The sequence below is a fragment of the Pectinophora gossypiella genome, chromosome 4 (assembly GCF_024362695.1).
Source record: "Pectinophora gossypiella chromosome 4, ilPecGoss1.1, whole genome shotgun sequence".
Classification (NCBI taxonomy): Eukaryota; Metazoa; Arthropoda; class Insecta; order Lepidoptera; family Gelechiidae; genus Pectinophora; species Pectinophora gossypiella.
This window is the reverse complement of record NC_065407.1, coordinates 10,031,260-10,057,030: the sequence shown is the minus strand read 5'-3', so window position 1 is coordinate 10,057,030 and position 25,771 is coordinate 10,031,260. Positions and strand designations below refer to the sequence as shown.

Below are 25,771 nucleotides of genomic sequence, written 5' to 3'. Positions count from 1 at the left end.
TTGGTTGACATACCACTATTCCGCACCAAGCGCTTCGCTTAATCCTTCATAATGCGCACAGCCAAGGAATGGAATGGGCCAATGCCGCCGTCGGTGTTTCCTGTACCTATCTTATTACCCTCTCCTTCTCCTCGTGGAAGAATGAAGTCAAGACCAAACCATCTTAATTAAAAAAAAAGAATTCATGTTTGGATCTAAAATTATTATCACGTGCTCAGCGGTGAAGGAAAACATCGTGAGGAAACTCACATCCCCGAGAAATGCATTTTCGGAGGTATTTGTCCTACTGACCTGTATTGGGCTGGTTTTTCCTTCGCGGGTTGGAAGGTCAGACAGGCAGTCGATTCTGTAAAAAACCGGACCTGTCAAATCTTTAGGTTAGGTAAGCGGACCCTGTGAAAAACAGGATAATGCTAGGGAGATGATGATGGTACATGTATTGCAAAGAGGGAAAAGGAAAAAAATTACTTTATAATAATCTATCGGAAAATCTCACGAACACACTAGGCGGCATTAAATGGTCAGCACTTGTATTAGAAAATACTTAAAATACGCCGACAAAATACGAGTGACCGACGATTCTAACGTAAGTAAACAAAACAAAAACATCTTCTCTACTAAAAAATATAAACAAATAGCTGAAAAAATTAAAAGTAAAATCATAAACCCACTGTCCTATTACAAGATGCCTTATCTCTAAGATAACCATAATCAGATAGGTAAGCATGGGTTGTTGATATAATCTCATTTACCTACGTTATCCATACTTATAGCTTCCCACGACAATACACACGCAGCGTTAACTCGCGTATTTTTTTTTCCTACTAGCGCAATCATTCATAATAAATTATTCCCACACTGTTATTTTTCTGAAGAGCACTGAAATTGAGAGAGTAGGCTGCATAACCTGTGTTGGAGGATGCATCTCATGAGATAAAGTATATTAACTTTAGTTTTACTTTTAGGTATTTATTTATTGTTATTTATTTTTATTTTTTTGTTGCACCATCCCGCATCCAAGTTGTAAATGTTTGTTTCCTTTTGTTGGTTGCTACTGTATTCATGTGTTTTGTCGGATTGTTGAAATTTTAGTTCTGTGCAATAAAGTTGATTTGATTTGATTTGATAAAGTTTTTTCGTGTGATTTATGTTCTTCTAATCCTTTTATCCCCTGTTGGGATGTAAGGCTCGAATAACAGATTTCCACTCCTCGCGATCGTTTGCTTTTGTGATTTATGTTACACGTTTATAATCTTCAATGTTACATCTTATAATTTTCCGAATACAACATATTTCGAGGTAATTTGGTTAAACCTTTGCCGCAGCTAAATTAAACCACCTAGCAGTTGATCCAGAGTCAATCAAGATTCCACAATTTTTGTAAAATTCCTTCAAAACAGCAGAAATAGTAACTGTCGTCCATTTGATCAAAATCTATAGGGGCAGATGTAAAGTAGGTACTAAACTGATGCAATAAGTAGGTAAAAGTAACTTAGTTGCGAAATTAACATGTTACCGCTCTCAGCGGGATGTTCTTTCTCTAAGTGCGCTTCGGACCAGCGACGATGATATCGACCACGTCGTCGACATGGGGCGACGACATGCACATGGGTTTTGTTATGGTATACGCGTTCGCAGCTCCGGCTTCCCGAGCTACTACTGACTCACTCCTAGTGTCCGAAGTCACTAGTATCTCTTATCCTTGTCCTGTCGCCTAACCTTTATTCTCTGGTTCCTTGGGATGATCCTCCCTCAAAGCACTTTAAGTCTGCAGCGGTGCGGAAGGCAGGCACCGCCAGAACGGCACCGCTCCTGGCAACTGCGGCGCTGCGCTGCAGCAGGGCACCTGCGATGTGCCTGAGAGAGCGTATGTCGGGATTAACTAGTCGTAGCGAACCCCCACTCCATTGGTAACTAGACCTAAAAAAAGGAAAGAGTGAGTTTGTGTATGCGCTTACCCACTTTAATTTAAATATATAAAAGGAGAAACTGACTGACTGACATATCAACGCACAGCCTAAACGGCTAAACGTAGGCACTTGAAATTTGGAAGGGACATAGCTTAGGTACCGTAGAGGTGCACTAAGAATGGAATTCCCGAAATTCCCCCGGGAACAGGAATTAGCGGGAACTTCCTTTTGTATGAAAAATCTAAACCGCTTAAGTTAGACGCTTAAAATTTGGCATGCAGGTACCTTAGTTAACTTAAAGCTGAGTTGCAACAGGATATTGTAAAATTGCCACGGAAACGGGAGTTAGCGGGAAAAAACATTTGTATGAAAAAATCTAAACTGCATAAGTTAGATGCTTGAAATTTTATATGCACTCCAACACACACAAAGATCTCTCTTTTATAACACGCCACGCGGAAGAAGTCGCGGGCAAAAGCTAGTATAATTATATTCCCGCGCTGATGACTCCTGTAGGCTACACGGTAACCGCGCTGCGCGCGGCGCAAATTATATCGGGGTCTTTGAATAATAGCTGTTTGCATCCATCTACGTAGATAGCATTCATATAGTTTATTGGTCGAAGCGCTCAATATAATTCGCGGTTGTCATTCAGACCCGGCTGGCAAGATATAAAATTAAAACCGCATGTAACCCAATACTGTAGATTGTGTATAATTATGTATCGAAATTCACCTTTCCAATTTGTGCCGGTCATTGCGTTTCAATTTTATTTTCTCTCCACTGCATGTATGTATGTATGTTTCTCTCCACGGCAAAAACCAAGGATGATATAATTAGCCGCAGGTGAATTTTTATCTGTGCCTTCAATTTCCGACTTTTACTAGGGAAACTTTATCATATCGGAAAAACTTACGACTAGTTCTGGTGCGTAGTTGAACAACTAGATAAAACTACCTAAATTAATCTCAGCGTTTACTAACTTGAATAACAACTTTAAGACTAGTTAAGAAAAGAATCGAATTTATTAATACCTACTTAAGTAGTGGAACTTTTTATATAAGCAAATGACCTGACTGTTTGAAAAATGACCAATTCGATAAGTATCTAGTACCGTGTAAGTTATATTTAATAAATAATAAATAAGTTAATTGAATTTTTAACTAACTGACTAAGTTTTTATAGTTATTTATTAATTTTAATAAAGAATTATATTGAATTTCTACCTTATTAGATTAATATTACACTATGACGCGATTTCGTCGTGCGGTAGCTCAGTTAAAAATATATTTTATTTTATTATTCATAAATCGAAATTGATTTCCAGTAAATTATTAACCACATACGAGCGTTATACCGGGTATCGAAAAAATCGATTGAAATTGGTATCGATTTCAATTACTTATTCGAATACGTGTTAATAAATTCTTTGTAGGTAATTTTTCGCATTACATTTTTACACATACATACATAAATTCACGCCTATTTCCCACTGGGGAAAGCAGAGACTATGGAATGCCATTTGCTGCGATCCTTACACACTCCTCTTGATTCCTCCACATTCAGATAGCACCATACTTGTTGTATTTAGTTTGCCATCGACTCGATAAGAAGGTCAATCGTTTCATACACGCACGTTCTGAGTAGATCACTTTTTTAACAATCAATTAATCATGAGTGACAGTTAATTCATTCCAACAACTCAAAACTAAATACCTTAGTTATCGTAGATTAAGTCCATTGCTCTATCGAATTTATGTTCTATGAGTAGAAATGACGATACCCGAGTGATTAGATAAAGCTTATGAGTAAATATTACACGATAAAAATATCTGTTTGCTGTGTTTCTTGACAGGTAAGTACATAAATAGGTATATATGAAGTGTCCGTAATATTTTCTATGGATGGGTAGACGTATAAAAGTGTCTAGAGATAAAGGGATATACATAACGGAAACTGAATTGAATCGATGGAATTGAGAGCAATACTAAAATCGAAAAGTTTATAACGGTTCTCGTGAGAAACATTGAGCGGTGGTTTAGGTGATATCAGAATAAGTTGGGCTGAAAAGGACAAATTATGATATTTTTTATAATCATAGCTAGAAATGAGAAACATTGTTTGACGTAACTTATCGTACATTTGCCGCATATGGCGTTAACTACTTGGCCGGAAAAAAAAAACATAAAGTTAGAAGTAATATTAAGTTTAACCTTTGTCTTCATAATAAGTTAGACACATATGATTGTCGAAGGAAACAATTTCAAATAAGTAAATAATATTGCGGTTACAATTTTTTCCGTAATTAAAACACATAATAACGGGTTCTTACCGCTTTTAAATGGGGATATGATACTCCCGATATTTCGACACTGTTGCAATGCCATGATCACGGGATGACTGATGAGATTGGAGTGGAGTAGGTAGATCCATAATTTTCTACGGGCAGACATATCTGTCTACCCTCTTTCTTCCAACAGAAGATCTCATCAGTCATCCCGTGATCATGGCACTTGCAACAGTGTCGAAATATCGGGAGTCTCATATCCCCATTTTAACGCGGTAAGAACCGTTATTATGTGTTTTAATTATGATAATAACCACGTAAACTTAAAACAATGAATTTTTTCCGTTTTAAATCTTTTTTGTTTCCTAGTGACAAATTGTCTGTTTCTCAAGTAGAGTATCGCTCTGGGCATACTTAATAAGATAATGAATGTGGCAGTGAGTGCACTGTCTTGGCCTTGTGAAGCCCCGCGATCGATCCACCACCAACCCAGGGTTACCAGGGTGTAAAACATTTACTAACGAGGGACTTTTCTGGCTATGTTCCTCAAAAACAATACATATTGCGCTGTACTGTTTTTTCTTCGTTTAACCTTCTAGTATCACGGATAACAGACATACGTATGCGTCTTTTAACTTTGTTTTTGGGTACTTATAATTTATTTATTTATTTATTTTCGCGACTTTACAGTGCAGAAGCGCCAATGCGCCGTGAAACTTTAAATATAAACAGTATAATAAAAACATATGAAACTTAAGTTTAAACAATATAAAAACATATTTAATTTAAAACAATACACAATGGCCCCGATTCCTGCAGACACCGCCTAATTTTATTTAGGTTATATCCGTCATTTTCGTATCCGTCGAAAAGGAAAGGGACGGATGATTCACAGCTCTTAATTTTAGGAAGAATGAGTAAATGAATGATTAACCCGGGCGAATCAAAAGGTACGTCGCTGTATGCATTCCGTTTGACGTGCTGTCTACTTAACTTTGTCGGGTTATTGACGGATGTAAATGTTTTAGACGGTTGGTTTAGATTTGTGCTTAAAATTGACGTGTGTTCCATAAATTTTATGCTTGTCGATTACCCGTCCCTTTCCTTTTCGGCGGATAAGAAAATGACAGATATAACTTAAAATAAAATTAGATGGTATTTACAGGAATTAGCACCAATGATGACCCATTTTATTACACTCAGGCACAATTACATTTTCCACCCAATATTATTCTGATCAAAATAAAGAGAAGCAATATGGTAGCAAAAATTACTTAATTTTTATATAGGTATATTTCTGCCATTACATTGTATTTTGGACTAATTATGTACCTGAGTAATTAGAAAATAGGTAATTATTACATTAAAGCTGTACAACGCCATCTATATAGTTTTTGGTGAATGTAGCCCGGAAAGTCCCTATAACCCTATCAACAATAAGTAGGCGGATGATTTTCCAACTTTATTCTTTGAACTTGAAGCTGGTGCTTGTATATTACTCCTGCTGTGCGAAATTCTTACCTTAATTACTTACACTCGCTAAAATAAGTTTGAATTGAAGTTAAGGTCTATCGCATCCACCCCTATAAAGTCTCTTTAAAGTTGGTTTAAGTATCTGCATATTCTGTCTTGTGTTCGCTCAACTCAGGAGTACAAGTACAGCACAGTACGTATAAGTCCTTTCTTTTCTTAACGTAAAAAAGTACCTACCCAAATTAAAAAATAATGTGTCCCTAAATGTTTTGAAGATCTCATTGGTTTCACCTATTTTACATGAATTTTCTTACAAGAATTACATACTTTGCACTTTAAAAATGATTGCATAAGTACCTTTCTAAACTGAAATCAGGGGGGTTAAAAAGGCCACATCGAAGCAATTCATCTAAAAAAGCAATATTGCAATTTGACATTTGCGCATGTAAAAGTAAGTGCGCAATGTAAATAAATGTCAAATAGCAATATTGCTTTTTTAGATGAATTTGCTTCGATGTGGCCATTTTAACCCCCCCAGATCAAAATTCTTCCACAGATTTTATTCGGCCTATATAATTCGAATGTCGTCTTGCGTGATATTGAATTGTACTGATGCCGCCATGTGCCATCAGATTTTTTCAAATTAACGAAATACAAATCCACCTTCCCCTAGTGTAATATAATAAGTTGTGATCTTTAGTCTTTATCCTTTATGCCTTGCATTGTTTCCACCTGCTGTAACATGACAATAGGCTAGTTTAACTTCATGGTTGTATGGCAACCGGTCGTCATAGAGTAGAGACAACCATTGCCAATGTCTTATGGTCCTGAGATCTTTGCCTGCCTTATATAAGGCGAATTTAAACAACAACAACAACTAGGCTAGTTTTCCTACTAGTCAAATCAGTTACTTGTTACTAAACGTCAAAACACGAAATTACTATAAAAACCACACTGTGACGTCTTAGTAAAACGTGACAAAACGTCGGCCGTTTCCTTGATTAAAATTCATATATCAGTAAAATAGAAAAAAGAAAAAGTTTTTCGTTAGTTAACGATCTGTCTTTATTTAGTTATCAGAATTTCATAATTTATCTTGAACCTAATACACGACCCAATAGCATACCGCGCACGGCGCGATGATTGAACCTATAAGTAGAATTGGTTTTATCGCGTCGGTAGTCATAATAGGGTTGGTTCGTTTATCGCAAGGCGTAAGTTATACAAACACGCGTGCCGCATGCTACGGGGGCTGACAACCCTACTCGGCACACACGTGGCTCCGACGTGTTTCACCGCCAGCTTTCACGGTTAATCCACGTTGCATGCAATGTCTCTATTCATATTCTAACATAACTTCATACCTTTGGCGATCCGTAAATAGATAAGTACAGTTTTTGAAACAGATAAAAAAAATACGGATTGAATACACCCCGTTTTTTACGTAAGTAAACTGCATACGTAACAACCCTCTATTCATATAACATGAGAAAAATACGATTATTTATTTGGTGTCATTTATGATACACCTATATAGTTGGCATAAAGCTCCCTTTAACAACCAATTATCCGTGTGACTGATGTATTTTTCCACCTGGCAACTGGCCTACACGTGGCCCCGACATGTTCTGTCGTCGGCTTTTCACATTAATCCACGTTGCATGCAATCCCTATGAGGGACTTTCCAATCGACGTTCCCCAAACACACGGTAGATGGCGTTGTTCACTTTTAACATGATAACATTACCTATTTTCTCATTGCTGGGGTACATTATACAAAAAATTAATGGAATTTCAAAAGCATTATATAAAACTAATTGTTGCTTGGTATTTGTCTCACACTTTATATAGAATGATATTGATACCTATATTGCTTCTCTTTATTTTGATCAGAATAATAAGTTGTAAGTAAGTGTACCTTGGTGTAATAAAACGGGTCATCATTTATACCCAAAAACAAAGATAAAAGATGCATGTCTGTTATCCATGAAATTAGAAGGTTAAACAAATATAATTATTAATTAATGTAGCCCGGGCAAAGAGAATGTAATTATCACTTTAAATCTGAACAGCGCCATCTATATATTATTGTTTTAGGGGAAATTCCCTCATAGAAGCTTGTTCAGATTTCTCGATAAATGAAAAGTTTAATTCGGCACGTAGTTTTTCAATTATCCCTTTCGGAGCAACTGTACTACAATTTAGTTTGCTGAACAATAATATAACTTTGTGATTCGGTCTGAACCGTTAATATAAGTTGTTAAGGTGATGCATTTCAGTCAGCTAGGTAACGCTGCGTCAGCAGATGGCGTTACTTCTGCAGTTTTCGTATTTTTTTCCATTTATTCGTTTAGTGTTGAGTTCTGACCCAGTGAAATGTTAGGTGGCGAAATCTTACATACATTATCTTTAAGTTAAGCTACAATTTTAAAGTATTTACTGCAGATATCATATTAAAACATTGCATCAAAAGTTGGTGTCATTTCAATTTGTGTACAAACACGAAGCTGTCACACACACATGCGAACTAGGTTAGCTATTAAAAGAGATGCATAATTTGAAGTCTACTTCTAACTTCTAAATGGCGCATTTGGTAAAGCAGTCGCCGCCATTCTTAAGTTTCACGGTTCAAACCCAAGTGCATGTTTTAATTGTTTTTACTTTTTGTATTTTTTTTTACAATTGAATTTGGCGAACCCGTCTATTTGTTACGGAATTTTCAAAAAGTATCACTTTTACCAATAATATTATAATTATACAATAATGTACTTTGCACTAAAGTACCTTCCGTAATTTCCGTATTTTTTATTTTGTAAATTTCTAACAGGCATTAATCGCATCAGTGAACATGCGGCTAACTAAAAAACTACTGAACCGATTTTCATACGGTTTTCACCAATGAGTAGAGTGATTCATGGGCGTGCTTTAGGGTATATAATTTATACAAGTATTTTTTTTTGTATAAAATGGTTCAAAAATGATGATGAATGTCAAACATAATTATCGTTACAAATATAGCCGACTTGGAGCTTTCGGCGAAAACGCTGCCTGAGCCCATTGAGATATAACAAAACAATGTATGATTGAATTGTTCCTTTTTTGTAGGTCTACCGAAAAGTCCACAATATGACATAATAATTATATTGTGTATAAAGAATTGTGTATATGTATTGTATGATTTTACAAATAACGATCACAGTACAGTAATAATAAGGTAGATTTTTCCTAAATTGCGTCGGTTCAAACTTTGACGCATCGCGTTTGAAAGATGTAATAGCGCTTCAGGACGTCCCGCAAGCACGGCGCTGATGTCGCAGTATCCGCATATAATTATTATGACTTGTCATTTAGTTCCAATAAAATCCGCGGGACTTCATTTGTATGTCAGCTGGTGATAGCATGCTGGGACACTTAGCAGCTAATCGAATTCTATGTTGTTTTCGCGCCCAGTCCAGACGACTTGCAGCGCATTTCTGGACATATATTTACGCGTGATGTTTATTGTTAGGTTAGTTAGTTCAGGTTAGGACGTCTTTTTTTAACGAGGACGTTAAAAAAAGACGAGGCTAGGACGTATTGAAGTAGTATTTCCATATATACGCGGCCTGAAATGGGCTGTTTCGGGGACCTGAACTGGTTGCTGTCGAACTTATTATCACGTTTTCTTGATTAAAATTCATAAATAAGTCAAATAGAAAAAAGATTTTCGTTAGTTTTAGATCTGTCATGATGTCTGTGATGTTTGTTTATTATACATAAGAATTTCAAAATATATCTTATTTTTTTTCCCAAAGGGCAAGGCAAAGGGAACTATGCCCATACAGCCATGTCTTGTGTTTTTTTTTCTTGATGATGATTAATGAAATGATGAAACCTAAGCCCCCACACAGACTCCTACTCCGAACCCCAAACGAAGTAAGCGACTTGTTGGCGCAAAGCGAAAATAGATAGGTACACTTTGTTTATTGAATATTCCGATTTAATAATACTATCGGGAATGTTTTCCGACTAACTTAATGTGATCATTAACCACAAAACACCACTTCGTATTGATTATTTAGATTATTCAATGAAGAAAGCAACCTTCCCATTCCCGGTCCCACCAAACAGTCCGCGGCAAAGAGAATATAAATAAATCTGTATGTTGGATGGAAAAACAATTAATTATAAATGACTACTATTTAGGCCGGCAAATGCAACAACTTTTTTTTTGATTTGGTTTTCCCCGAAGGGTAAGGCAAAATGAACTATGCCCATACAGCCATTTCATTTTATGTATTGATTTTTTATTATAATATATGTCCTCTTTTAAAACACGGTACTTACCCATTATTTAAAAATGTTTAAATAATATGCGTTAAAACAAAAATATTTTTCCAATATTCCTTTTCTCAGATTGTAGTATTTTTAGTTTTTATTTATTCATACAAAATCTCTTTATAAATTGTCACTGACATTCTAATTACACTTGTCAAGTAGTCAAAGCCTTTAGAGAAAAAAAACTATCACGCACACAAACTAACATTGACACCACTACACGCTCAGCAAATACACTGTAATCTGCACCACTACAAATGTAGAATTGATCAAAATTGAGGGTCTGAAATATGGTACTTCTCGTATTCGGATCCAAAATTTTTGTTAGTTTGCGAAAATAATACACCAAAATATTACTATTTATCGGTTTTATAACAATATTCCTCTATCCGTTTTCCTGTAGCACTGCATCAACTTTTGTATGGAAAACGAATCACCTTAACTAGCGGTTGAAGCGCGGTCGGCGGCGAGATGGGCAAATTTACTGCCATCCAGCTTGTGTAGCCCTCAACTAGAATAATGATTATAAGTACCATGAGTAACTACTTACGAACTAATTACATACCGTCAAAATTCTTATATACAGGTGTTAGTGACATCGTAACGAAAACTTTGAGGGATGATTCAGATCATGATTTTGAGTTGATATGACAGCCACACCTTTTCACTTATTCTAAACCGGCGAGCATGAATGATGAAGTATACCTATAATAAGAGTGGAAGAAGAAGAAATGTTACGTCATAATCGTATCCGTGGTCTCTGCCTTAACCAATGGAAAATAAGCGTGATCTTATATCATGTACACGTATCCCTTGCGCGCGCTCTCTCTAGTTTCTACTCGATATTTTCCATACCCATCCTAAAAGGAAAAGCTTTATTGAAAAATCCGCCCACTAAAACGGCGCAGTGAAAACAATTAATTCCGATCTGAGTTTGTGATTCTAAAACAGGAATGGGAAAATTCGTTGTTTTCTTTCAAAAATATATAAAAAATACCTATCCGATATTACACACATACACAACATAAATACAAATATAATTATACGCCTGATTGTCCAAAAGGTAAGATGATCCGTGCTTCGGAAGGCACGTTAAACCGTTGGTCCCGGTTATTACTTACTGATGTAAGTTAGTAGTCGTTACAATGAGTCATGTCAGGGGCCTGTGGCGGCTCAGTAATAACCCTGACAACCAGGGTTGATGGGGTTGGTAATCCACCTCACAATCCACACGATAGAAGATCATACGCCTATTTAGGCGTATGTTTATGTTGTGTATGAAATTCGACCATGGAATTCATTGGGAATAAATCTAGTAAGCCTTTTCTAAAATGCCCAAGTACCTAAGTATATTATAACAGATTGAACAACTAAATAAACTTAATGGTGATAGGTACATAATGGTGTTAGTACCACCCCTTGTTGATTGAGGGGACGCCTGTCCGCAGCAGTAGTAATAGACTATTTATGTTTGTTATTTATGTATACCTAGTATTTATACAATAATATTATTGAGTACCTATTATGTAAGTACTCAGAATACGCAAACATTGAATACAGTATTTTGCGTTAATAGGTAGGTTCATGTTATTCTAAGTAATGAGAGAGTGGGACGTCAGTTCTGTATTTCAATTTATTGTCATCAATCTAAGTACTATTTCTTTAATATACTCATCACAAGTCCTGTAATGTATTACACATTTATCGTGAATAGAGAAATACAATTGGATAGTTTCGTAGGTCTAAGATAAATTATGAAATTCTGATTACTTACTAAATAAAGACAGATTCTAATCTTAATGTGACAAAAACGTTTTCTTTTTTCTATTTATAGTTATTTATGATTTTTTAATGAAGAAAAACGTAAGAATAAGTGCGACATTTTGTCACATTTTTCTATGACGTCACAGGTTGCTTTTTCATACAAATTCCATAGTAATTTCGTGTTTCGGCGTTTAGTAAAAAGTAACCGAATTAACTAGTTGGAAACTACGTTATTAGGTACCCTGCTGTTTATCGACGCCCGTCGTACCAATTTAATTAGATTTATCTACCTATTTGATGTCGCGTTGATCCGGCTTTATTAGGACAGTAACTGATTGACATTAAATCAGTGCTGACTCGGAACACTATCATCATGTAAACTGAATCAAGTAAGTACCTAAGTGGCAATGTTGTTGTGGTTGTGTGGAATACCGATTGCGTCTCGAGAAGCAGTGTAAGAACGAGGCATAGGTAATTCTTCGAACACCAGTAGGGCTAACATGCGCAACGTGAATTTTGTTACGGTAATGTTATCGATTCTAACGATATAATTATGTCGTTTCGTCATATGTGAACCCAATTAATTCAAAATACGAACAAAATCACGTGATACGCATGTTAGGGAAAAACAAACTTATCGATTTTGACTATTTTTTTACCATTGAGGGGTTTGCTCTTGGCCCCAGACTTGCCCGAAGGCATTGACGAGGCCTAAGATGCCCAAAATCCCAAAATTGATTGAATCGATCGATAATTTTATCACGTTGCGCATATTAGCCCTGCTGAAGTCAATATCATTATCATAAACGCAAACATATCCTAGAAACTGTGTTGTTTACTTTTTGTTTTATATCCAGATACAACTACGTAAGTTTGCATACTTATGTAAGTATGTCAATCAAAAAAATATAAGAACTTATGTTCTAACTGGTTATTTGCAAAAGGGCAAAATATTCTAAGATATTTTTGCGTTTACTGTAATGATGATATTGACTTCCGGTGTGCAAATAACTAGCCACGTAGTCGTGCGAAATTAGGTTGTTAAACCAAAAAGTGAAGTACTATTTATTACCTAAGTATCTAAATTAAGCTCATATCGTTGTGGCTCGGAGTGTCCGTTCTACATGTTCATTCTATGATGTTGCGGTGGCTGCGTGGGCCACGTTATTATGCGGTGTCAAAATGCTCCACTTACTTCGGAAACAGGGTTGTAAACTAATTAGATAACAAGCAGCTCTTGAACGCATTTGAGTCCAACATAATGGATATAAGCATTTTTTTATCTACGCAACGGTAGCCTGGAAAAAAGAGCCACACAAACAGTCTGTTCAACCTAAGGAACAGAGATATTTCTGAATTTGAATTTTAAATGAGGGACTTTCCAGACTAAGTTCCCCAAAAAAATATATACCTAGATGGCGTTGTACAGATTTAACGAGATAATTAATTACCTATTTTCCCATTCTCGAGTACCTACACAATTATTCATAAATATTATTATTATAATGTAATAGCAGTGGCATAGGTACCTATATAAAAATAATTGTTGTTTTATATTTGGATTTGAAATGGTATAGAATGAGGGATTTCCAGCTACGTTCCCCATTAAACACCTGGAAAGTCCCTCATTTTATAGATTTTGTAAAAGTAGTAGCAAAACAGTGAAGTGATTACAGATACCTACTTATTTATATATATAAAAAAAAATAAAAAAAATAAAAGGACTATCCCAAAAACTAAAATAAGTAGGCTAGTTTCAATCAATCAATCAATCAATAATACTTTATTGCACAACGACATATACAAAGGACATAAACATACGAATAAAAACATAAGTACAATAGGCGGCCTTATTGCTAAATAGCAATTTCTGCCAGGCAACCTTAGGGTGAAAGAAGTTAATGCATTGGAGCACGGGCTGGTGCAATAAACATATAATGACACGAACAATAATAAAAAGAAAAATAAAACCAACTAAGTAGGTACCTAGTCAAATCAGTTACTTTTTACTAAACGTCAAAACACGAAATTATTATGCAATTTGTATCTATAAAAGCAACTTGTGACGTCATAGAAAAATGGGATAAAATGTCGCACTTATTATTATTTTTTTCTTTATTAAAATTCATACATAGTAATTTAAATAAAAAAAGAAAACTTTTTTTTCTGTCTTTATTTAGTAGTCAGAATTTCATAATTTATCTTTGACCTAGCAAACTACACAATTGTGGACTATCTATTAAAATATCTGATGGTGATCAAAAATTCAGAGCGGAAGAGCGTGAACGCTAAATAAAAGGACATTTTATAAAGTACTAGTTGCAAAGTAAAATTACAGGGTAAGGCAAACCTACTCGGAAATAATATCGTTTAGTACGGCACAAAATGACAACCTGTAATGAGGGCTATCCACATTTTAAATAAATTACTTCAACATTAACGCGACATAATTTAGTAAACTTTATAGCTAAGTATTTACCTACAAAATATGGTTAGCTACCTACCTATATTACATGTAGGTACAAAGTGTAGGTATGTATCGGTTAAGTGCACTATCGCGCATTTTTAGATGTAAATAACGAACGTCCCAATGCTGGGAACAAAGCGTGTCTCAATCACCTGGAGGTGGTACGGAGCATACTTTACCACGCTGCTCTTGTGCGTGTTTTAGAAGGCGTTTGCTAGAGTTTCGGAGTCAAAGTAAAATTGCCAATACCTACCGGCCATTGATACCATGTCAATTCAATAACCGTTTCTTTAGGTAGGTAAACTAGGTCAAAAGCCTCTAGGCGGCTTTTCAAGTCTGGAATCAACAAGCAAACACTGCGCCGGCAAATGAGATTAATGCTGATATAAGTACATACGGGTGGGTCAAATTGATAACCTTCTTATTTTTGAATTCGGTTAAAAATGACTTAGGTAGGAGGTACACACAATTGTAGGAGGTACACACACCGGAAATCATTAGAGCAATATGTACCTAAACCTACTTACTTGTAATAGAAATAAAATTACAGATACTACGATAGAATGCAAAAATATAATTTGAAAGTACGTCGTCCGAAAGTAAAAATTTGCTTGTTTTATAAATAATATTTTAAGCATAATAAATAATCCAGGTAGCCACCCTCGTGTCCCTTCCCTACCAACAACCACTTCAAAGTACAATAAAATGTCTAAATCATAATCGGGATAGGTACTTATATAATACTTGTAGCTTCGGGTTAGGTAAGTAAGGATTATAATGCGCGAGTACCTTTTTCTTATATTTTTCTTTTATTCAAAAGCAACACTTGTTATATTTTTCCATAGGGCAGCAATTTCTTATGTCAATGTCAAATAGTTCTGCCATGTTTCGTATGGTGGCGTTGTCAGTGGTACTCAGTGTTGCGACAAAGATTATATCGAGATCGATAAATATTTTTGTGTTTTTTATTTGTGTATTAATTTTGTCCAAAATTAAACAGGTTGATACTAGTTTGAAAACACTCGACATCAACATTATTTAGTCGCTAGAAAGATGAATCCATAATACATATATTATACGACAATCCAGATAATTTAGAAGTTGTACCGCCACGGTTGTCGCGACGACTCTTTTACACTTATATATATCTATCTATAATTATGTATATAATCAAAGAATTATGAATCTATTGTAGGGATGTGAATGCACACATACTAGACTGACGTCGCGAATACCAGTCAGTATGTGTAGATAGGATGTAACTCTTACTCACTCATAGGTTCCTATGTCAGTGATCAGATCCTCAATATGGCTTTCCTTACACCTTTCCTTTCACCTCATGGATACGGATTACTTCTCCATCTGTAAGTTTAAGAAACATAAATGAACTACTGTTTGGTGATACAACTACCACCTACTTGGTGACACATCACCCTGCAGAATGTAAGCTTATCTCTCTTAATGACTCTGGCTGAACACCAGCGTATGTGATCTTATTAGTCACTCTTAGGTATTACTTTATGTCAGTTAATTGCCCTCTTATACATGACCCTTTCAATGGTGTGCTTATCAGCACTTAGTTAGCCGAGTAAGACTTATTCATTAGTGTGCATGCCAGCACTTGGGTGGCCAAGAAGGCCCTATTCATCAGTGTGCCCGCCAGCACTTGGGTGGCCAAGAAAGCCTCTTATAACAGTGTGCACGCCAGCACTTAGGTGGTCAAGGAAGACCTCTTCAACGGTGTGCACGCCAGCACTTAGGTGGCCAAGAAAGCCTCTTATAACAGTGTGCACGCCAGCACTTAGGTGGTCAAGGAAGACCTCTTCAACGTTGTGCACGCCAGCACTTAGGTGGCCAAGAAAGCCTCTTATAACAGTGTGCACGCCAGCACTTACATGGCCAAGAAAGCCTCTCATAACAGTGTGCACGCCAGCACTTACATGGCCAAGAAAGCCTCTCATAACAGTGTGCACGCCAGCACTTACATGGCCAAGAAAGCCTCTCATAACAGTGTGCACGCCAGCACTTACATGGCCAAGAAAGCCTCTCATAACAGTGTGCACGCCAGCACTTACGTGGCCAAGAAAGCCTCTCATAACAGTGTGCACGCCAGCACTTACATGGCCAAGAAAGCCTCTCATAACAGTGTGCACGCCAGCACTTACATGGCCAAGAAAGCCTCTCATAACAGTGTGCACGCCAGCACTTACATGGCCAAGAAAGCCTCTCATAACAGTGTGCACGCCAGCACTTACGTGGCCAAGAAAGCCTCTCATAACAGTGTGCACGCCAGCACTAACGTGGCCAAGAAAGCCTCTCATAACAGTGTGCACGCCAGCACTTACATGGCCAAGAAAGCCTCTCATAACAGTGCACCATACTCTTAGATGCAACCTGGCCAGGAAATACTTCTACGATTGCGGGCTACTCATTTGGACAACGGTAGCCAAGGGAGGCTTCTACAATTGCAAGCTATGCATACAGACAACGTCTTCAATTGTGGGCATTACTTATTGATGCCCCCTAAAGAGTACTCATCTATCTTTACAAGTCGCATTGCCGGCCGGCCATTTTAAACACAAGTTATCAAACAGAATTTGGCATCATCGTTAGTAAAATTATAGTCAGAATAATAAAAGGGAGTTATATCACCACTACGTAGCTTTGGTAACAGCATCAGCGGGACTTTCTGCACTTTTTCACTCATATAAAAGTTAAACTCACTTTAACTACTTTCTTAGAAAACTAGCTTGTCAAGACAAGATTTAAGACATAGACAAGATTCACTTACTGATAGAAAAATTAGCGGGCTTCCGTTTCGGTGTTGCTACTTGTGACATTCCATATTTAGAATCGTGACTCATCGTCACGACACTCCCGACGAACGAAGAATTTGAGGGACATCGTGACGGCGTCAACCAGCCTTCGTCACGACACTCCCGACGAACGAAGAATTTGAGGGACATCGTGACGGCGTCAACCAGCCTTCGTCACGACACTCCCGACGAACGAAGAATTTGTCATAGTAGGGCGACCAAGTTGGCCGTCCATTCCCTTATCTTTTCCAGGGCTCTCGTGGCAGCGGCACGCACCGGTCTAGACTCATTATTATCATTCTCTTGTTCATTAACATCATTTTCTGATTCATTAACAACTTCAGTAATATCATTATCTGGTTCACTGACAACTTCAGTAACCCCATCAATTATTCGTTTAGTGCTGTCTCTTACAGTTTGCATTTCTATATCATTATCTTTATTTTGTATATTAGTAATTACCTCTTCAGGAATGTCTATAGGCCTTGAATCATTCACAGAACCAACTATTCTTGTTCTCTTTAGAGTTTGACCAATATTTTCAGAACTATTCTCAATATTCTCATTATCAAAATCCTCAACTTCAAGCGGATACAACTGAGTGATTGATCTCGTATATATCTTGTTTCCAACTTTAACATTAGCTACTCTACAAAATCCATCTTTGCTTGTAGTAAGTGAGACTATTCTACCCACTTTCCAATCTTCTCTATTTTTTGTATCTCCTTTTATTTGTACTACAGGTCGTTCTTTAGGTATTAACTGAGACTTAATTCTTGGCTCCTTTAATGAATTTTGAAATCTTTCCCGAAGACTAGAAAGATATCGGTTCATAAACATGTCTTTAAACTCATCCAGAATTACTAAAGCTCTTTTCCAGCCTTTAATCAAATCTTGTTTCGTTGTTGTGCCTTCAATAAGAATATCTTTATCACTTATTGTCTCTGTCCTGATACATTTACCCATCATCAAAAAATCAGCTGGTTTCAGTATATGCACCATTTCTGAATCGACACAGGTAAGTGGTCTTGTATTTAAAATAGCTTCAATTTCTTTAATAACTGTATTGATTTCACTGTCATTTAACAAATGTTTATGCAATGTTCTCTTCATACAATGCTTTACTAGACTCACTAGTCTCTCATAAAAACCACCAAACCATGGTGATAACTGTGGTATAAATTTCCATGTAATTTTATTCTCTTTACAGTATGGATTGGTTAGAAGCTCTGATATAAGTTTGAATTGTGAAGCATTGTCTGAAACTATCAAACCAGGAGTCCCTCTTGTAGAAATCATTCGTCTTAGAGCAAGTAGCGCTTCTTTAGCAGATAAATCTTGTACCATTTCTAGATGTATAGCTCTTACAGCTAAACAAGTGAATAAACAAATCCACCTCTTGGAAACTCCATTTTCAGTCTTTACTAATATTGGTCCTAAATAATCAAGTCCAGTAAATGTAAAAGGTGAACTATAGTTCACTCTTTCAGCAAGAAGTGCAGGAGTAGGCGGAAGTTTGAATGGACCGCCTCCATGCTTGATACAGCTCGAACACTGTCTTATAATCTTTTGAACTTGAGCTTTACCCTGTGGTATCCAGTACAACTTCCGAATTAAACTCAGTGTATGATTGGCTCCAACATGGTAGTTGTCTTCATGTATTCTCTTTATTAAACTATTTGTGAAGTCACAGTTCTTGGGCAATAAAATTGGGTATTTCATGTCAAACGACCATTCAGTATTTTCAAATCTTCCTTTGCTTCTTAACAAACCATCATCATCTTTAAATAATCGTAGATTACGACTTAAAGCAGTTTCTTTCATATTAACCTCATCAGGAAAATAAGTTTCTTGTATTCTTTTCATTTCTTCTATTTCTTTTGACTTACTATCGTGTTTACTAGTTTTACTTTCTTCTTTATTATTAATTAATGACTTTGTAACTTCATGAACATTCTTTGCCATTTTCATTTACTATACATACTACAGCTGCATAAGCCTTCGTTGATGCATCTGTGAAACAATGTAACTGATTTTCTTTACTTTCAAAGTCCTTTGTATAATATCTGGGTATTTCTTCCTGTTCAGTTTCTAAATTATTATATATGTTTCTCCATTCTTCAAATAATTCTTTTGGTAACTTTGAATCCCATTTAATTTTGCTTTTCCATAGATCTTGCATGAACAATTTTGGTGACAACAACGATGGTGCAACAAATCCACATGGATCGTAAGTAGAAGCAATTGTCCTTAAGACTCCTCGTTTAGTAGTTTGTAAGTCAACATTGTTTGGTCTCAATTGAATTGTATCTTTGTTTGTATTCCAGTCTAAGCCGAGAACCTTGACAACTTCTTTGTCAAGTACATCTGGTATCTTCTCTTTAAATTCTTTCGAGTTGGAACTCCACTCTCTTAGATTCATAGTTATCTTCTCAAATTCTCTTTTTAAATTGTTGTATAATGTAATCGCTTGTAATGTCGTCTTCGTCCCAGTAACCAAATTGTCTACATATATGTCGCCAGAAACTTGCTGTACAGCCTTATTAGCCGACTGCATTAAATGGTATTTGATAGTAGCGTTTAACAAGAATGGACTAGATATGACCCCAAACGGTACTCGACAAAAGCGAAGGTGTATAATATTGTCATCAGTAGCTGCTTTCGTTATATCTTTGAGCCATAGAAATCTAGTAACATCTTTACTGTCATCTTGAAGTCCAATTTGTAAAAATGCCTTTTCAACGTCTGCTGTTATTGCTGTTTTATGAGATCTGAATCTTATCAATAATCCTGTTAAATCTTCTAGTAATACTGGTCCAGCTCGAAGACATTCATTGAGACTAACTCCTTGTTTCAGTTTTGCTGACGCATCATATACAATACGAACAGCTTTTCCAGGTGTCTTTACTCCATGATGTGGCAGGTAATGTATGGTATGTATACTGTGATCTATTTCATCAGAGGGAACAGCTTCAATGATTCCATCTTCAAGTTGGTTTCTAATTGTCTCATCATATAACTTCAATGTATCTTTATCCATTCGTCTTAATAAATTGATTAATCTTCCTGTCACTAGTCCAAGATTAGTAGGTAGAGTTGAAACATTGTTATTCCATGGCCAGCATACAAAATATCTCTTGTCCTTGTATTTTGTGTTATCATTAAAGTTCTTCATAGCTTCTTCCTCTTTAGTAGTGTTGGGAGAGTCAGTAATTCCAATACATTCAAGGTCCCATAAGTTCTTCAGGTGCATGTTGTCTAAAGGTAAGTCCGGTTTATTCAATTTTGTTTCTTTATTTGACTGAAAGTAAGTAATAACTGATAAATTATCTATATTTTTCTTTTCTGTTTTCCCTGTCAACATCCATCCAAATTTAGAATCCACTAAAAATAAGTTCTCAGTTATCCGTTTCTTTGTTGTGTCTATAACCGTGAAATAATAGTCATTGCCGATGAGGATGTCCACTTGGTCTCCAAGTGAACCATCGTCTGCCAAGATACATTCATTCTTCCAATGATAAAGTTCTTCTCCAGGATAACTAACATGCTGTGCAATGGTTGGTACAACATTGGCATACAGTACGACTTCTTCGTTAGTTCTGGTAAGTATATTTAATTTCACTAATGGACTATCATATTCCAATGGTTGATCAGTTCCGAAGGTGAAGACGGAAAGATGGTGTTCTTCTATTACAGCTAAATTCAATTCAGTAGCAATCCTCTTTGTTACATATGAACGCTGACTGCCAGAGTCCATAAGGATCCGACAATTCACTTTGTCACATTTATTTTCATTTAATACAGTAACTACTGCTGTCTGTAACGCCGTTGTAGAATTTCCAGATTTGACTGAAGTATTTGTATGCAATGTTTTCACTTTCACAGAATCACAAACTTTTGGACATAAAGCTCTGTTATGCCTTCCTCCACAATGTATACATTTTTTATTTATTTTACATGTCTTACTCCAATGACCTTGAACAAAGCAATAAAAGCATCGGCCCTTTAATTTAATTTGTCTGTCCTTAATAGTTCTTACAGTCTTACATTGATCATTGTAATGTGCTCCTGAGCAGAAAATACAATTTAATCTTGGTTTTTTCATGTTTATATCTTTCTCATATGAATTTTCAAATTTTCTTTTATTAGGAAGCATTCTATTATTATTGTAATTATTATTCTTGTAGTTAGGAGCAAATCTCATTTTCATTTTCCAATCCTGATGTTTATCCTTCAAATTCTTAAAACGTTCTTGGATCTTAAACCTTCTTGAACCGCTTGACGGGTTATGTTGGTTCACACTATCTGTACCGTGGAATGTCTCAACCGTGTAATGTCTAATTTCCTTTTGACTTTTCTCTTGAGCAATTCTATTAGCATCCTCTCTTGCTGAAATAATAATCTCTAATTGTTTTCTCATATCTTCAATAGAATCTGTCTTTAACAACATCTTTAACTCATACACTATCTCTTCAGGAAACTTTTCAATAATAATAAACCGCAGATGGTTATGGTTAGTATTCTCACCAAGTGAATTTAAAACTCGTAGATGCCGCTCTACTTCATTAAGAGTTCTCCGACAATCTTCAGCAGTCTTGTCCGCAGCCTTAATTTTATATAAGGCAGCATAGTGAGCATCAATTATGTAATGTTCCTTACCATATCGTTCCTTAAGAATCGATACAGCAATCTCATAGTTTCTATTTGTAGTTTCTAATCCTTCAACAGCTCTCTTCGCATCTCCAGATAATGAAGCCTTCAAGTACAATAATTTGTCCACGTCCGGTAAGTGTCTACTATCAATATTTGATGTGAAATGGTCCCAGAACTGTTGCCATTGCAACACATCACCACTAAACTCAGGTAAGTTCAATTTTGGTAATTCACTATAAGTAGCTTTATTTGACCGTTCACTTCGGTCTTCACGCAAATCTTTTAACTTTATGGTCAACTCTATGAGAATTTCCTCGGAATTTAATTGAATAGCACTAAACATTGAGATGTCATCAGCAGATGGTTCGATACTCAATCGAAAATAATTGTTTAATTCAGTTGAAAAACGAGAATGAAGATTTTCCAATTTCTTGGTAGCAATTTCTGCTTGCTGTTTGTCAATATCACTTATTTCCTTTTGTAAGAATGTTTCGCACTGTTTCGTCACAATCTCGATATGATTTATTATATCTTGGAGTCTAGAAATTAGCAATGACTCCATCATTCGTAAGTAAACCGGTATATGCCAACAAGATTCTTAGCTGAAAATATTTACACACAGTAAGTATTCAAACGTCAAACATTTAGATTTTCTCTAATCGTAATCAGGTAAGTATTCTATTATTACTCTTTACGACAAGTACATTCATAAACTTATAATTCTTTTTAGCTAGAAAATTCAAAATATAATGGCGTCGGTCCACAACAGAGAAAACTCGACAAAAATAATTATCGTAAGTACGTATGTATGTACCGACTATATTCCATCATAAAACAAGCTCATTACTTGCGTTTACAATGTAAAACAACTTCAATATCACTCATGAAAACTGATTATACGATATTTAGATACACAAACTTACTGCATCAGCCATGATTACAATCTCACAGTTTATCTTACGAAAATCTCGAAATATAACGATATCTCAACAAATTCTTTTACTCACCAAGTAAATCCAATCACAAACTATGAAACTATTCACTATTTAACTCTTATCACAAGGTATTTTATTTAAAATAAGAACTTTTCAATCTCTGTATGTCAAACTTTTCTGAAGAAAACGAGCAAAGTAATGTTGCCAACATCACGTTAAAATATTCCTCTCTCGTGAATATACCTTAAAAAAATATTATGTTGATTTCTCAACTCTCCATTAATAGCGTATACCATTAAATAATACACACAATTTTTTCTTCTTATTTATACGTAATTCAATTTACAACAACCAAGAATTTCATACAAAATTATGAACTTCAACTTAGTATTATTTACCCACTCGTAAATATTTTACCCACTATCGGGATCATTTTATTAAACAGCAACACTGAGGTTCTTTCTCTCTCGTTCTCGCGAAACAGAAATAGTATTTCCGGTGCATTATCTTTACACACCAATAATCATAAATTCACGTCATTTGGGAACACAAATAAATGTAAACAGCATTATAAATCATAAAATCATTTTCTATAATGAATTACAACACATACAAACACAATATCTCGTAAATAAAACATCATTTGATCATAACTTGTTTCGCCGCTTTCTACCACAATGGCGTCGTTTCATTCATCAAATTTTCGTATCATTTTTCTACAACAGAACTCTTTTACGTACCTTTTCTGTCAGACAGCACATATTTAACCAAAATATGAATCTTCGTAATCATTCTAGAATGTCATCGTGTCTAGAATTATGGATTCACCTCAGATTTCTTTTCATTTTCGTTCGTAATAACCACGAATATAGACCAGTGCCGCCATCTAGTGCCCTTTTACAGTATTACTGTCAGATGACCAATTTTGAACATTTATTCATTTTCATCATAAAACTTGTCTTATATGCCTTTACAACTCTTGTCATGTATATTATTTTCTACTCATTTTATTTAGGTAGCTTACAGCCTCATTTACACATGGATATTCTTATTTATAACCAAGCAAATGCCAATTATAATGCTATCACATATGAATTGTAAACATCATCATATCAGAATAAATAAAGGAGAAGGAAAGCCACATTTACCACTCTTAGATCTGACTGACATTAATATCCCAGCATCTCCATGTCGCGACGACTCTTTTACACTTATATATCTCTATCTATAATTATGTATATAATCAAAGAATTATGAATCTATTGTAGGGATGTGAATGCACACATACTAGACTGACGTCGCGAATACCAGTCAGTATGTGTAGATAGGATGTAACTCTTACTCACTCATAGGTTCCTATGTCAGTGATCAGATCCTCAATATGGCTTTCCTTACACCTTTCCTTTCACCTCATGGATACGGATTACTTCTCCATCTGTAAGTTTAAGAAACATAAATGAACTACTGTTTGGTGATACAACTACCACCTACTTGGTGACACATCACCCTGCAGAATGTAAGCTTATCTCTCTTAATGACTCTGGCTGAACACCAGCGTATGTGATCTTATTAGTTACTCTTAGGTATTACTTTATGTCAGTTAATTGCCCTCTTATACATGACCCTTTCAATGGTGTGCTTATCAGCACTTAGTTAGCCGAGTAAGACTTATTCATTAGTGTGCATGCCAGCACTTGGGTGGCCAAGAAGGCCCTATTCATCAGTGTGCCCGCCAGCACTTGGGTGGCCAAGAAAGCCTCTTATAACAGTGTGCACGCCAGCACTTAGGTGGTCAAGGAAGACCTCTTCAACGGTGTGCACGCCAGCACTTAGGTGGCCAAGAAAGCCTCTTATAACAGTGTGCACGCCAGCACTTAGGTGGTCAAGGAAGACCTCTTCAACGTTGTGCACGCCAGCACTTAGGTGGCCAAGAAAGCCTCTTATAACAGTGTGCACGCCAGCACTTACATGGCCAAGAAAGCCTCTCATAACAGTGTGCACGCCAGCACTTACATGGCCAAGAAAGCCTCTCATAACAGTGTGCACGCCAGCACTTACGTGGCCAAGAAAGCCTCTCATAACAGTGTGCACGCCAGCACTTACATGGCCAAGAAAGCCTCTCATAACAGTGTGCACGCCAGCACTTACATGGCCAAGAAAGCCTCTCATAACAGTGTGCACGCCAGCACTTACATGGCCAAGAAAGCCTCTCATAACAGTGTGCACGCCAGCACTTACGTGGCCAAGAAAGCCTCTCATAACAGTGTGCACGCCAGCACTTACATGGCCAAGAAAGCCTCTCATAACAGTGTGCACGCCAGCACTTACATGGCCAAGAAAGCCTCTCATAACAGTGTGCACGCCAGCACTTACGTGGCCAAGAAAGCCTCTCATAACAGTGTGCACGCCAGCACTTACATGGCCAAGAAAGCCTCTCATAACAGTGTGCACGCCAGCACTTACGTGGCCAAGAAAGCCTCTCATAACAGTGTGCACGCCAGCACTTACATGACCAAGAAAGCCTCTCATAACAGTGCACCATACTCTTAGATGCAACCTGGCCAGGAAATACTTCTACGATTGCGGGCTACTCATTTGGACAACGGTAGCCAAGGAAGGCTTCTACAATTGCAAGCTATGCATACAGACAACGTCTTCAATTGTGGGCATTACTTATTGATGCCCCCTAAAGAGTACTCATCTATCTTTACAAGTCGCATTGCCGGCCGGCCATTTTAAACACAAGTTATTAAACAGAATTTGGCATCATCGTTAGTAAAATTATAGTCAAATTAATAAAAGGGAGTTATATCACCACTACGTAGCTTTAGTAACAGCATCAGCGGGACTTTCTGCACTTTTTCACTCATATAAAAGTTAAACTCACTTTAACTACTTTCTTAGAAAACTAGCTTGTCAAGACAAGATTTAAGACATAGACAAGATTCACTTACTGATAGAAAAATTAGCGGGCTTCCGTTTCGGTGTTGCTACTTGTGACATTCCATATTTAGAATCGTGACTCATCGTCACGACAACGGTGGCGATCCGTGAATGATTCAATGAGGGACTTCCGGGCTAAGTTCCCCAAAAATCAATAAATGGCACTGTACAATGTTGCCTACGTTTTACCTTCTGATTTCATGATA

General features: G+C 36.4%; 4 protein-coding genes across 18 annotated transcripts in view; 2 read left to right on the top strand and 2 right to left on the bottom strand.

The window, feature by feature from the left end:
• The window catches only part of LOC126366026 (probable phospholipid-transporting ATPase IA), a 94,534-nt gene that overhangs the window by 27,475 nt on the left and 41,288 nt on the right, over positions 1 to 25,771 (top strand). The window contains exon 1 of one of the 12 annotated variants that reach the window (XM_050008909.1): positions 19,225 to 19,264. The exons of the other annotated variants lie outside the window; for them this stretch is intronic. Coding sequence (XP_049864866.1) covers positions 19,240 to 19,264 — 25 coding nt within the window. The 5' untranslated portion in view covers positions 19,225 to 19,239. Of the gene's footprint in view, positions 1 to 19,224; positions 19,265 to 25,771 lie in introns of those variants that run through there. 12 annotated transcript variants of the gene reach the window in all.
• Positions 1,899 to 25,657, bottom strand: LOC126366077 (uncharacterized). Of its 4 annotated transcripts, none has more exons than XR_007566300.1 (2): positions 23,969 to 25,657; positions 1,899 to 1,920 (listed from the first exon to the last, which is right to left on the bottom strand). XR_007566300.1 is itself a non-coding variant. In XM_050008998.1 (2 exons), exons 1-2 carry the CDS (start codon positions 25,149 to 25,151, stop codon positions 15,859 to 15,861), a joined length of 906 nt encoding a protein of 301 aa, XP_049864955.1. In that variant the 5' UTR covers positions 25,152 to 25,657; the 3' UTR covers positions 15,839 to 15,858. The 4 variants fall into 4 exon arrangements, 1 of the variants encoding a protein (XP_049864955.1); XR_007566299.1 differs by lacking the exon at positions 1,899 to 1,920 and adding an exon at positions 15,337 to 15,580; XR_007566301.1 differs by lacking the exons at positions 1,899 to 1,920; positions 23,969 to 25,657 and adding exons at positions 15,337 to 15,580; positions 17,010 to 17,766.
• Positions 15,752 to 16,616, top strand: LOC126366091 (histone H1.4-like). The gene is made up of 2 exons (XM_050009023.1): positions 15,752 to 15,843; positions 16,069 to 16,616. The coding sequence occupies exon 2, from the start codon at positions 16,114 to 16,116 to the stop codon at positions 16,603 to 16,605; it is 492 nt and encodes a 163-aa protein (XP_049864980.1). The 5' UTR covers positions 15,752 to 15,843; positions 16,069 to 16,113; the 3' UTR covers positions 16,606 to 16,616.
• Positions 17,973 to 23,213, bottom strand: LOC126366028 (uncharacterized). Its single transcript, XM_050008911.1, has 2 exons — positions 22,695 to 23,213; positions 17,973 to 22,289 (listed from the first exon to the last, which is right to left on the bottom strand). The coding sequence occupies exon 2, from the start codon at positions 22,250 to 22,252 to the stop codon at positions 18,980 to 18,982; it is 3,273 nt and encodes a 1,090-aa protein (XP_049864868.1). The 5' UTR covers positions 22,253 to 22,289; positions 22,695 to 23,213; the 3' UTR covers positions 17,973 to 18,979.